At 40.0% G+C, this 15159-nt stretch overlaps 1 protein-coding gene across 1 annotated transcript; it reads right to left on the minus strand.

The window, feature by feature from the left end:
* Positions 1–2765: 2765 nt before the first annotated feature.
* DLX3 (distal-less homeobox 3) lies at positions 2766–14907 on the minus strand. Its single transcript, XM_040436059.1, has 3 exons — positions 14476–14907; positions 10467–10657; positions 2766–3711 (listed from the first exon to the last, which is right to left on the minus strand). The coding sequence occupies exons 1-3, from the start codon at positions 14801–14803 to the stop codon at positions 3412–3414; spliced, it is 819 nt and encodes a 272-aa protein (XP_040291993.1). The 5' UTR covers positions 14804–14907; the 3' UTR covers positions 2766–3411.
* Positions 14908–15159: the final 252 nt, after the last annotated feature.

Below are 15159 nucleotides of genomic sequence, written 5' to 3' on the forward strand. Positions count from 1 at the left end.
CTCGGTAAGAGAGTTAAGGATGCAGTTACATATGTCTCAGTGAAAGTAAAAACTCCAGGTCCCAATAAAGAGATACCCAGGCGAAATATTTGACACTAGCAGTTAAAATAAGCATGAGCATCAAATAAATAGTAAAATAGGTTAAAATACAGCAGTATAATAAAATAAAGTAAAAATAAAAATTAAATCAGTATTCACTCACTTTGCTGGGGGGAAGTCAGCAGGATAACCTCAAGACACCTGTGACTTTGAACCCTCTTGGCCAGGATCGCATGTAGAGATGTTTGAGATTGATGGCCTCCAGACGTGTTCTGCCATCAATCTCAAATATCTCTACATGCGATCCTGGCTAGGGGGGTTCAAAGTCACAGGTGTCTTGAGGTTATCCTGCTGACTACCCCCCCCCAGTGAAGTGAGTGCATACTGATTTTATTTTTTCTTTATTTTATTATATTTTGCTGTATTTTAACCTATTTTACTATTTATTTATTTGATGCTTATGCTTATTTTAACTGCTAGTGTCAAATATTTCACCTGTGTATCTCTCTATTGGGACCTGGAGTTTTTACTTTCACTGAGACATATGTAACTGCATCCTTAACTCTCTTACCGAGTTCACTATATCTAATACTATGGGAGTGGCGCTTATTATCCCCTGTTACTGACATTTACCTGTACCTTCGGTCTGGTGCAGGGATGGGCAAACTGCGGCTCTCCAGCTGTTGTAAAACTACAAATCCCATTATGCCCTGCTGTAGGCTGATACCTGTAGGCAGACTGGGCATACTGGGAGTTGTAGTTTTACAACAGCTGGAGAGCCGCAGTTTGCCCATCCCTGGTCTGGTGTAACCACATCATCACACGACGGTTCTTTTGTCATATTTTCCTGATTACTTATGTTTAAGTGTTTGACTGTTATCAAACACTGTCTTATAAGCTGCCTTCCCCTCACTGCTATTAGTCCTTTTTTTTTTCTTTTTTTCCATCCACTATCAAATCACCACTGTTGGCGCCCTAACCTTCTTCATTCCCTCTGGGATCTTATGATACCTTAGGATTGGATTAACTTCCTTTTTTTCTCTGTTTTCATAGAAACACAAGAACAGCATTAATTTTTTAAAGGCACATATCTACAATGTTGTGTAGGGGGGTATGGGTTAACCATAGTTCAACCCCCTTACACAGATGATTGCAGAATATTTTTTATAAAAACTATTGGCAAAGTTACTTCATTTTTAGTTCAGGTGCTTAGAAGCAATAATCAAAATTGGTTCCAAAAATGTACATACCTTTTAAAGAAAGTCAAATCAGTTTGAAAGTAACGATACTGCCATGTAGGGTAGATGCTTTGAAACAACCATACCATTCTTGTGAAAATCTGGTCCTCTGATCCTGGGGACGCTATGTTCGGTGCACCTGTTTTCCACTACCTCATTGCCAATAAAACAAGAGGGGGAGCCGCTGGGTGGTGTTATGGTGGAATGATGGTGCACCAAATGGAGCAGCTCTGCCCACGGTGCACCAAAAACATTATTTGCATAAAATAAAAAGTAGCATTTATCAGTATTAGAAGATTGGATTTTCACAAGATAGGTGTGGTTATGTTTCGGAGAACCTAGCCTACATGGTGGTATGCTCACTTTGAATTTTATGTTGGAGATGACAGACTTTTTAAATATTGAACAACAATCTATGGGCATTTATTCTCTCTACACAACATAAGTGGTCTAGCATACTTACTTTTCTGTGGGAAGGTCACTCAGAAATGTCAGAAAGTGTAGTTTCATGTAATGACTAAAAGAAAATTATAAGGCCTTACATCCCACCCCAAAATTTTCATAACATATGTTCCCTTGGTGATTGTGGTTACACAAAATGACTGAGAAGATTAATTTTTATGTTATTTTTTAGCTGCTTTTATCTTCACAAAACAAGCCTTATTTCAAAAATGTGTAGCAAAAAGTGGCCTTGTTGCTAATCGAAACCAATCACAATTCAGCTTTAATTTTCAAAACTACAAAAATATAATGTGCACCCTGGTTAATATGAGTGATTCGGTTACTGTTTCCTAAGATTTATGAGCTCAGTTGACTTCTGTGGTGGAAAAATGGCATTCACAATTGCAATGAATCACCAAAATGGGCAGTAATGGAACCAGATAATCAGGGTACAGCTATAGAGGATACAGAGATTGCAATGACATCTTGACTCCAGGGTCTGAGGGTGCCCAAAGGTTCTTATGCCATATCGGAAGACACTAAACAATTCCAGGTTCAGCTCACCGCCTACAGAATCCAAACCAGCTGGCCAATAATCAAGCAGATGTTCGGAGTAGGAGGCAGGTAAGAAAATCCCAACTCAATTGAACAATGTCCAGCATCCAGGTAGATAAAACAAAATTTATTTAGTCAAAGTTAAAAACATGACGTACATCCAAGGATACGCTGATAGGTTTCAAACCAAAAGGGCTGTTAATCATAGCATATGCACAATATGCCATGATTAAGATACCTTTCGGCTTTCTATCTATGGAAGTACATCAAGTTTTTAACTCTGACTGAATACATTTTGTTTTTCATTTTTCTACATGGATGTTGGACATTGTTCTATTGATCTGGCATATAAGAAGATACTAGTACCATACATGGCCCATTGTAAGTGGATGGTCTGAAGTTTAGAGCTAACCCTCTACAGTTGGCAATAGCTTTTTAGAAGACACCCTATAGAGTGTCTTACAATATAAGAAATAAAGACCTTCACCAAACTTGAAAATGTTCTGCTTATTTAGCAAAACTCAATATTTTAATTTGCATTCAGACATTAACATCCTCATGTCACCTCCTTCCAAATCCTTTTTTCAGAAATTTAATTCCCTCCTATTCCATACAGTTCCCAAAAATATTACAAAAATAAGTTAAAACAGCCTCATTAATTTTCTTTAAATATGGCAAAGTTGGTTTGTGTAGTGAGATCAAGATTCAAGACTGTCAACAAACTCTTATAAAAGCATGGAGTTTTTCATTGAAACCTAGGTCCGGTACAGAGTCCCATGTCTTTTAGGCATCTTTAAGATCATGGAAAAGTCCTCCATTACACTGTACCAACAAAGGTACGATTTGTTCGAGAAGGAAATCATGGATCTCCTGGTGATAGACCTTTCTATGTCCAAGTTAGCTGAGGAGTCAAGTCAGATAAGATGCGTGTTGGACCTGGTATCCATAAGTCTTTCAATATTATGGCAATCCATAGACCTTTGCTTGAGGGGCTTTGGGTGAATATTGGTCCTTCAAAAATATCTTATAAAAATGTTCTTTTTACCAATGTCCCTTAAATAGAGTCTGTAGCCCAAATACACCCTCTTAGTCAAAGGCATGTATACTCCATCTGAACTAACTTCAAAGTCTCAGTCACTTAATACACTGTATTTGGTGGAGGTTGGTGCAAAGTATCAGGGGGCTGTAGATGAGGTCCTGGTTGGTTTTGCTGGTTATACCATTGGTTATAGTTCTCAAGATAGCTTGGGGAAGAACAATGAGGAAGACTTTGTTGCTGAGGGGTTCTGCTTCTACTATGCTCCCACATAGGTGGAGATGAGGGAGAATTGCAAGCCATTGAATCACTGTTGTTGGGGCTGTGCTCCAGACCGGGACCCTCACCATTCTTGTAAAGTTTCTTGAATTTTGACCTCCGGTTCTGGAACCAAATCTTGACCTGAAGAGCAAAAGTAATGAAATTATTAAATCACTGTAGAATGTTATGGTTATTTCAAAATAAAGTGTCATATTATGCTATGGCAATGTAATCTATATTCTTAAAGGGGTTATCCCATGACTAATGTAAAAAATGCAAATCAAACACCATATAGTACATGACAATCTCTTTATAACAAAGCTAGAATCAGCCCTGTACCTCACTTGGATCCAGAGAGCTCCCCATTCATTGCTCTGCTAAATTTATATCAAGCTGGCAGCCTTTTCTGCTGCAGCTCAGGGGGCATTTCCATTCTGCTTCAGCTCTCACCCTATCACTGCTCAGGAGGCAGTTGAAGGATGAAACTGAGCATGTGCAGCCATCTCAGTGAAGAAGACAAAGAAATAAGAAAAAACTAACAAACAGTAGATGGTGCTATACAGATACATTTTATTGAATAACTATGCAAAATTTTGAAATATATGTTATTATAAAAGTATTTAGATCCAAGTGCTGTTTTGAAAAATGCAAAATATTTTTTGTGAGACAACCCCTTTGAAATTTGCATTTTGCTAACAGCCCTTAACACTTGGATTGTCATTACCATAATCACCCTAAAGGCCGGTTTACGCAGCCCAATGGAGAAGGCGATTGGCGGCAAGGGAACATTTCTTCCTGACAACTACCTGCTCGTCAGTGGAGAAGAAAGCTCTATTTACATGCAGCGAACCCCTCCACTGTATGTGGACAAACGATCACTGGCTCTTGTGCTCATAAAGAGTCACTGTTTCTGGGCAGCAGAGTCCTATTAAGACAGCATGATCTGCTGCCCACAAACAATGGTATAGATGTCCACATAAACAATTGTTTAACCTATTTCACTCATTCATCGGGTGATCGGCTCATTCATCGCTTGTCCCCAATAATCTACCCTACAATCAGGGAGTGTAAACGGGCCTTAATGGTCATCTTTATCTCATGAGATTTAAAACAAAGACCAGACATGAGCAAATTCTTCACACAGCTTTTAGCATTTGGTTAGGAACTTCTCCAATTTATCCGTTCAAATTTGACCAGGGGCAACATCTTCATAGGGTTTGTATTTTCTACCCAACTTGTGTGGGTTTCCTTTCACATTCCAAAAACATACTGATATCTGAAATGGCCTTCTATTAACTTAGCCTAGTAAGTGTACGGGATATGAACATTATTAAATATGATGGCATAGGCAACAGACAATGTTCACCTTATTGGGACAGTAGACTGTCCTTGAGGTCTTGAATGTCTCTCAGTATTCTGTCCTGAGGTTCATCTTGACAGTGACAGGTTCTGTAGATGTAATCATTTGCTGTTCATGTCTTTCTGGGAAGTGTTTTGCTTTCTCTCTAGATCCTTCCTACCCCCACACTCGCTCTACACCTCTGTCCCGATTTTCCCCGCCCTGTGACTCATCCCAAGCTCTTCTCCAAAAGGACCAAACCCAGTTTCACAGCAACATTGTGTTTTATAAATTAGTATGAGGAAGCCTCAGGATACCACCTCCCTGACCATAAACATCGACCCCACCCTGACATCTCCTACCCTTTACAATACCTCAGCTGACTCTTTTCAAAAAGGACAAGGACAGTATTCATCATGCATGTGGTGGGACAAGATCTTTATTACCCACACAGATTTCCAGCCAACTTCTAAGCAATTAGAGTTAGATCAATATAAATCAAAATTGTTGTGTGACCAGTTTATTGAACTGATTAAATGTATCAAAAAATTTGGCCATACAATAATTATCTTTATTTATTAATGACCCAATAAGATTTTTCCTGATCAGATATAATCTGGCCATAAACATTAGGTAATTGTTAATTTAGACATGCTTGACTTACTAGACAATATGTACTAGGGTCTCCTGACCCTCAGTGACAGCAGATGCATAACTTTTTTCATATGATGGGAATAATTTTTCAATAGGCTGTGGTAGATTTCCATTAGTTTAAAACAATCATATCAGCACTATAGGATTATCCATCTATTAGATTTCAATACCAGCAAATATATTTGGCACATTATTTGGCTGGGTACAACCAGTACTAAGACATCACTTGATTATGATGGTCCTATGGAATCCAGTGGTGTAATCAGCTACTTAGCCAAATGGTAGTTGTGCATTTTGATACACACCACCGCCCTTCAAAACCCCACAGCTGAAGTGATATGGATAGAAAAGTGGTCTTCTAGACCAATATGTCAATATGGTCAATATGTATAACATACGGTGGAATTCAAAATCTGTCACAGGGAATCAGAGATGTAGTCTTCTGAAAGAGTTGTTTTTGGAGAGGTTTCATTATATATAAATATATATATATATATATATATATATATACACTCACCTAAAGAATTATTAGGAACACCATACTAATACGGTGTTGGACCCCCTTTTGCCTTCAGAACTGCCTTAATTCTACATGGCATTGATTCAACAAGGTGCTGATAGCATTCTTTAGAAATGTTGGCCCATATTGATAGGATAGCATCTTGCAGTTGATGGAGATGTGAGGGATGCACATCCAGGGCACGAAGCTCCTGTTCCACCACATCCCAAAGATGCTCTATTGGGTTGAGATCTGGTGACTGTGGGGGCCATTTTAGTACAGTGAACTCATTGTCATGTTCAAGAAAGCAATTTGAAATGATTCGAGCTTTGTGACATGGTGCGTTATCCTGCTGGAAGTAGCCATCAGAGGATGGATACATGTTCTCATTCTGTTTACGCCAAATTCGGACTCTACCATTTGAATGTCTCAACAGAAATCGAGACTCATCAGACCAGGCAACATTTTTCCAGTCCTCAACAGTTTAATTTTGGTGAGCTTGTGCAAATTGTAGCCTCTTTTTCCTATTTGTAGTGGAGATGAGTGGTACCCGGTGGGGTCTTCTGCTGTTGTAGCCCATCCGCCTCAAGGTTGTGCGTGTTGTGGCTTCACAAATGCTTTTCTGCATACCTTGGTTGTAACGAGTGGTTATTTCAGTCAACGTTGCTCTTCTATCAGCTTGAATCAGTCGGCCCATTCTCCTCTGACCTCTAGTATCCACAAGGCATTTTTGCCCACAGGACTGCCGCATACTGGATGTTTTTCCCTTTTCACACTATTCTTTGTAAACCCTAGAAATGGTTGTGCGTGAAAATCCCAGTAACTGAGCAGATTGTGAAATACTCAGACCGGCCCGTCTGGCACCAACAACCATGCCACGCTCAAAATTGCTTAAATCACCTTTCTTTCCCATTCTGACATTCATATACACTCACCTAAAGAATTATTAGGAACACCTGTTCTATTTCTCATTAATGCAATTATCTAGTCAACCAATCACATGGCAGTTGCTTCAATGCATTTAGGGGTGTGGTCCTGGTCAAGACAATCTCCTGAACTCCAAACTGAATGTCAGAATGGGAAAGAAAGGTGATTTAAGCAATTTTGAGCGTGGCATGGTTGTTGGTGCCAGACGGGCCGGTCTGAGTATTTCACAATCTGCTCAGTTACTGGGATTTTCACGCACAACCATTTCTAGGGTTTACAAAGAATGGTGTGAAAAGGGAAAAACATCCAGTATGCGGCAGTCCTGTGGGCAAAAATGCCTTGTGGATGCTAGAGGTCAGAGGAGAATGGGCCGACTGATTCAAGCTGATAGAATAGCAACGTTGACTGAAATAACCACTCGTTACAACCGAGGTATGCAGCAAAGCATTTGTGAAGCCACAACACGCACAACCTTGAGGCGGATGGGCTACAACAGCAGAAGACCCCACCGGGTGCCACTCATCTCCACTACAAATAGGAAATAGAGGCTACAATTTGCACGAGCTCACCAAAATTGGACTGTTGAAGACTGGAAAAATGTTGCCTGGTCTGATGAGTCTCGATTTCTGTTTAGACATTCAAATGGTAGACTCCGAATTTGGCGTAAACAGAATGAGAACATGTTTCCATCCTCTGATGGCTACTTCCAGCAGGATAATGCACCATGTCACAAAGCTCGAATCATTTCAAATTGGTTTCTTGAACATGACAATGAGTTCACTGTACTAAAATGGCCCCCACAGTCACCAGATCTCAACCCAATAGAGCATCTTTGGGATGTGGTGGAACGGCAGCTTCGTGCCCTGGATGTGCATCCCTCAAATCTCCATCAACTGCAAGATGCTATCCTATCAATATGGGCCAACATTTCTAAAGAATGCTATCAGCACCTTGTTGAATCAATGCCACGTAGAATTAAGGCAGTTCTGAAGGCAAAAGGGGGTCCAACACCGTATTAGTATGGTGTTCCTAATAATTCTTTAGGTGAGTGTGTATATATATATATATATATATATTTATATATATAGTGCATTCGGAAAGTCACATTTTGCACACATTGTTATGTTGCTCCTTGTTCTAAAATAAAAAAGATCACGTTGTCTTGGCTGTGTGCTTAGGGTCATAGGGGGAGATTTATCAAACTGGTATAAAGTAGAACTGGCTTAGTTGCCCATAGCAACCAATCAGATTCCCCCTTTCATTTTCCAAAGGAGCTGTGAAAAATGAAAGGTAGAATCTGATTGGTTGCTATGGGCAACTAAGCCGGTTGTACTTTATACCAGTTTGATAAATCTCCCCCAATGTCTTGTTGGAAGGTAAACCTTCAGTCCAGTCTGAGGTCCAGAGCACTCAGGATCACGTTTTCATTTAGAATATGTCTGTACATTACTCCATTCAATGTTCCCTCATCTCTGCTCATTCTTTCTGTCCCAGCCGCTGAAAAAGACCCCCACAGCACGACGCTGCCACCACCATGCTTCAATGTAGGGATGGCATTGGGCAGTGCTTGGTTTTCTTCAAACATAGTGCTTAGAACTGAGACCAAAAAGTTCAATCTTGGTTCCATCAGACCAGAGAATCTTGTTTCTCACAGTCTGAGTCTCTTAGGTGCTTTTCTGTGAACTCCAGGAAGGATTTCCTGTGTCTTTTACTGAGGAGAGGCATCTTTCTGGCCACTGTGCCATAAAGCCCAGATTGATGGAGTGCTGCATTACTGCAGCAGTCCATCAATCTGGGCTTTATGGCACATCCCCTTTATACCCTTTAAATCCTGTGTGCACCCCCGCCAATCTGATATTGATGACTTATCCTGAGAACACCTTTAAAGAAGAGCATGTTTAAAACTGCTGTGTCATTGCCATTGGGTATCATTTAAACTCTATACAAATCTATGACAGATGGGAGTTGTAACAATGCATCTGTTTGTGCTTAGTTTCTCCAATCCCTCTAGAAACTGTGTATAAGGAGAGCAGTCAGAGCCCCTAGTGTTCTGCAGTTAGGGAACAGTGCTCAGAAGAGGAGACTCTGCCAGACTATTGAGTGACCAGAAGAAGACGCTGAGGTGGAGATAATCTGCCGCAGAACCTGGGCCTCCAGCCTTTGGCCAGGGTACCAGCCTTCTTAAATAGAGAGGGACAGCTAGCTCAGGCCTTTCCTCAGCATCAAACCCTTCTTCTGCCAGGGAGGAGAATGTAGAAGCCAGCCCTATGCCTCGTCTGTATTGTTTTGCACCTAAATTCCTACAGTGAAAGAGGCACACTGGTTAACTGCAGACCCTGACTCTCTGGACTTATTTTCCATTTGAGTGCACCACATTTTAACATCCCTTCCAGAAAGCAGCAACACGTGGTGACACCTCAACGTTGTCCGGGGGACCAAACATGGCCACTGCACTTTCTTCATCATCTCACTCACCAAGGCCCTTTTCTCTTGATTGCTTAGTTTGGTGGGGAGGCCAGCTGAATTTACTACAGGTGGACTCCAATCAAGGTGTAGAAACATCTCAAAGATGATCAAGAAAAATGGGTGGTCTGAATACTTATGTCCATGTGAAATGTTACTTTTTATAAAAATAAAAAAATTCTAAAATTCTCTTTTCACTTTCTCATTATGGAGTACTGAGTGCAGACTAATAGAAAAATTGGATTGTTTTTTACTTTAACACAAGACGGCAACATAACAAAATGTAAAAAAAAAGTGAAAGGGTGAAAATGGGAAAAACTATGCAGACATCGGTTGGAAAGGACTAGGATTTAGAAACACACAGTCCTATATATTTTAAGCTACAACAATAGAATCAACATTGTACTTTTTTTATGGGGAGGGAAGTATTTCATCAGCAAAATAATAGCAAAGAGGATAAATTAAAGAAACCCTTAAAACTAATTTATTTAGTCATTTAGTGCAGGGGCCTGAACGGGTCAAATCTGACATAAAGATTAGAAAACCACCAAAGAGACAATCACTGTGTCATGCTCCACCCTGCAGATCCTGCCTTTGGCATAATACCAGTTTATCAGTTTTACTTGAAGTGTTCCTTTAGTACATTTGGGAAAAAAGTTGTGCAATGCTTTCTCAGTTGAGAACTACAGTATATGTGCACATATATTATGCTATGAAACACTAATTTCCATTTACCTGTGTCAGGATCTGGTTCTCCAGTTTTCTTATGCAATGCCCATAAAATACCCAGCACTGTTTATACATGTGCCAAAGAGTATTACTTTGATGTATAGGCCTATTGCACACTCAGCCGTGTTACTACATATTTGAGCAAGATTAAGGTTCTTTCTATACATCTGCATGTTACGTTGCACAGTACCTAGTTCTTGCCATGTGACTTTTTTTTTCCGGGGCACAGCTCTGTTTATTGCTATGCTGCACAGTGTGTTATTATATACTGTTGTTTGTTATTACCTGTGTCTGTGTTAGTCCCAGCTGAGCTGCGAGTTCTGCTCTCTCAGGTAGCGCTAAGTACTGGGCCTTCTGGAAACGTCTCTGCAGTGCTGCTAGCTGGTAGCTAGAGTAGATGGTCCTTGGTTTTCGGACCTTCTTTGGTTTTCCGTTGACCATTCGTACCTCAGTTTCCGGTTCCTCCTTTATGGAAACTACAAGGAAGATACAGGAGGACTGAGAAATGAAGCATCCAGTTTTTCTTGACTCTTCACACTATACAAAACTATGAAATCTTCCATATGGTTGACCCTACCATGACTCACTCGGTATTGATCAAATGGGCCAATCTACTACTACTTACTCCTCTTTTTGGTGAAGTAGAGTTTGCAATAAATACTAACCTTTCAACACCAACAGAACAAAATAAATACAATTCAGTCCATTGTCCAATCTTAGTCCATCACAGATCACTTTATAGAACCTTTTGGTTTCTTGGTGACCCCTTACTGGTTATTGCCCCTACACATTCTTAAGAATATCATCCTAAGAAAAATTGTCTTCTGTATTGTCTACTTTACTTCTTCTCAGGTGCCTTTTACCTTCAATGTTCTCCAGTATTGCAATTTGTTCTGCATATATCTTAGGCTTGGCCAACCTCAGACAGGACCACTGAACACTCATGCTGTTATGTCTCTATATGCATTTTATTTTTTCTACTTGACCTATGAAATCTCAATGTTATCTCCTGTTTGCTTGTCTATACTGCTTAGTCAATATCTCCTGGCCATACACTACCTCAATTAATGCCATTCAGTTTCTTTAGGGGTGTCCAAAACTTACTAGTCTTAAGGATCCTTAAACAGTGAATAACCATATTGCCCCATATAAAATTTCCCCCTCTATATGGATGCATGATGAAATTTTGTTCATTTAACTAGTATACTATAGAAGTATAGGTCTTTATGTTCATAATTCATGATTCATGTCTTTGTCAGCATAGCAAAAAGTCATATGTTTACTCTAAATTTAAGTGTAACACTTTATTTAAAGTATGTGCACCTCCTGTCTATTTATGTCTGTTTAGCCCCTTTGTCTCCTAATTGGCCCTGTCTGTCTTGAAAACTCCTAAAGTACTGTGGGTCATTGTCTGAGTATAACTTAGGGGCACATCTGCCTACCATCTTTTTCTCTCAATCCTGAGCTTCACAGCCTACAGTTTTGCCCTAGGCATGTGCTTACCAAGCCACATTGATGAATACAGTCCTGACATTAGTCCAAGAGCCCTAAACACGAAGTCTACAGAGAGCTTGACCATTCTTTGCTTTAAGAAACTATTTTTTGTCATATTTACCAGGGTCTACTAATCAAAAGACACTTGAAATGAGGAGGTATGAGCATCCCGGCAAATACAACCCTGAATTTACTCACATATAGAAGAAATATTTTTTGGAAATTTCTTTTTAATGCTACACATTCCCAACCTTCACCCTTTCTACTTTGAATAAACCTGGTCCTCACAACTGATGGATCCTTCCAATGTGATACAGTAATCTTTTAGAATTAAGGAAATCCTACTCTGTGGATTGAAATACTATAACATTGAAAGTTGGGGACCTTATGATTATATTTACAAACCTGGAAATTCTCATGAATTCGCTTTCCTAAAAAGAACTATTGAACATAGACTCCATCATTTCATCACCCTATCTGTAATTGAATCCTATGTCATATAAAAACCAATATTCAACCTCATAGTAGTACCATGATATCGTAGAGGAGCTTTATAGCAATGCCCTATATATGAACTGTGTATTATGTTAACAGTTATGATCATCAGTCATGGCAAAATGATAATTACACATTATAAATCTGTGCCAATACCTATAACTGGTAGACAATTCCCCTATAGACGCATGGTGTCTCATTACTTCTGGGTGAAATTTCCAAAGGAAACCACACATGAAAGTCAATGGAAACCCACATTCTTGTCTTAAAGATGCCTTAGTAGCAACTTCAAAAAAATGAGGGTTCATCCAAATATTCCAGCTATACATGGATCCTACAAAGCCAATAATAACACTGGGAAACCAAATATACTGAATCAAGAGATACCCAAGGCTTAAATACTGGTACAGACAGCTTAGTCATAGACAGTCTGGATATAAGTAGCGACAGTCAACCCGCCTAGCTTTAGCCAGATACAGACAGTCAGGATATAAGAAGATCAAGTCAGACAGCTTGGTTGTCTTCAACTTTTCGCACACCTTAGATGTACAGTAGATAGACAGACAGCTGGGATATAGGCAGACAGGTAAACAGGAGCTTGGGATTAGAGAAGAGACAGGAAGGGAGGGACGTGGTACTTTACAGATAATATATGCAGTAAAGGTGAAAATTCACCCTGATTAAAGCGGCAGACAGAAAGGCAGCCAGACCCCTGTAAACCCCTCTCCTCATAAGCTTCTGTCAGTCACATATAGCGATGCAGATTTTAAAGTTATAAAAAACATAATCGATATAACTCCTATACACAGCCAACCCAGCTTCTATGAAAAATACCCCATATGTCTATCGTTTGATGACATAAGTGCTGAAATCTTAATTCATACTCAACAGAGTATGCTTCACATTATATATAAAGAATAACTAACTCTCATTAGGGACGTCTTTTTTATTTTCTAAAGAACCTATTGCAAGTTCTGCTGGAAGATCTTGGGTAGCTATAGCCATGGGGTTTTATAGGGTTTTCATGATAACTTCTCCCCCATCAATGTCAGCAAGAGAAAACTGAGGCAGAGCGATAGGGTAGATGATTTGTCCCTCACCTGTAGCTCTCCTGAAGTTGCAGAACTATAACTCCCAGCATGCCTCCATCAAAGTATGCTGAGAGTTGTAGTTTCACACTATTAGAGAGCAACAGGTTGGAGACCACTAATATAGATGATCAAGGCCAGACCAAAGCCAATACTATTGGCAAATGTGAACATACCCTGAGTCAATATGCTTGTTAATTTTATTGCATTATTTTCATTGCAGGCAGTTGCTATGTCCAATTCCTCCTATATAATAGAAAGTATAGAAACTGCTTATACTTTCACATCCCCAAATCAGAACCTGATGCAACCAAACCCATATAGAATAACTAGGCTAAATGACAGCTATAGGGTGCCAATAGTAAACATAGGCTGTCATCTTTATCCTTTTTAACTTTTGTTGTATTTTTTCTCATTTAAGCGTATACACTCTCTATACCACTCTCTTTTCCACAGTGCCCTTGCCTCTAGGTTGTCTGGCTACTTGCTTCCGTATTCTGACAATACCCCCACTATGCAGTGGTAACTTGTCTCCAGCCGATTTCTTCTACGTGACTTTTTGTTGTCTTATTTGTTACAGTATCTTTTTTGCCAACCAGTTCCTCTAAGACTTCTTAGATGCCCCTGTTTCTTTTGCCCGTTCTCATCTTTGCCAACATGTTTTCTGGTTTGGCCCTGTTGATGGCTTCTTAGTTGCCCATCTTTTGTTTGATGCCCTTTGGCATCATTATCCTCTGCCATCTCCTTCGGTGCCCTGTCGTCAGCCTCTTTCCTACTTGGCGTCCTCTTTTTACGCACCTTCTCACGTCATCATGCATATTACCTGCATCCCTATACAATAATTCTTAAGAATGGCACTTCTTGTTTGTCCATCAACTTCCATGTCCTTAACATAATATTATAATAATTATATTCCATATTGAAACAGATGTAGGAAAGCTGAATAAGTTTGTAATTTAGAACATCACATTGTACTAGCGCTATGTGTTATCTCAAGTTTTACATAGGACTGCAGGTATACCTTCTGCATTACTGTGTTATCTCTAGCATTGCATAGGACTGCTGGTAAAACTATTGCATTACCACAACTCATAGATAAATTATGGCAATAACAAGTTTAGCTCAGCTACATCTGCACACAAGTAATTATTTTAAAGCTGTCATGTAACATGCATCTATATGCAGAGGTACAGATGTCCGCACTCATCTCTACATACCTGACTCTGGGGCTGGGGCTTCTCGGTAATGTCCATAAGAGCGGTATCCACCTCCAAACTGATACTCTTCTTTGGGCATAAAGCCATCTGATCCCACCAGGCCGCTCAGATTGAACTGGCTATGATGGTGGTAGCCGTACGGGTTGAGTGACTGAGAGTACGCCTGACTCTGGTAGTATTCATGTTGGCTAGGAGCCATTGGACCGCTATAGTAGCCCATGTCCGTAGCGGTGGACTCAGGTAGGGTGGGCGAGTCCTTGGAGTGGCAACTCAAAGAGGTGCTCAGGTCAGTTAAAACGGCCATCTTCTTCTCATAGGTCCCACTCATGTTATTTAAAGAAGATGCGAGATCCCAGCAGACCTTCACACACACATCCCTGCTGAGCCCTTATGCACTTCTCTCGGTAAAATAAAACCAAACCAAAGCTCCACAGACCAGTTCTACTCCATAATTATAGGGTAGAGAAGGGAGGGTCTCGCATTCCTATTGGCTCCGGGAGGAAAGCCTTCCAGGCAAAACAGATTTCTAAACCAGCTCTATATTTATGGCTCAGCTTCTTGTCAGTACAAAAAGAAGAAGAAAAAAAAACACAGAAATACACACACACACACACACATACATATATATCTACAGTATATACCGGAACAAATGTTTATATAAAGAGCCAGCAAGTTACAGTGTGC

The sequence above is a fragment of the Bufo bufo genome, chromosome 6 (assembly GCF_905171765.1).
Source record: "Bufo bufo chromosome 6, aBufBuf1.1, whole genome shotgun sequence".
Taxonomy (NCBI): domain Eukaryota; kingdom Metazoa; phylum Chordata; class Amphibia; order Anura; family Bufonidae; genus Bufo; species Bufo bufo.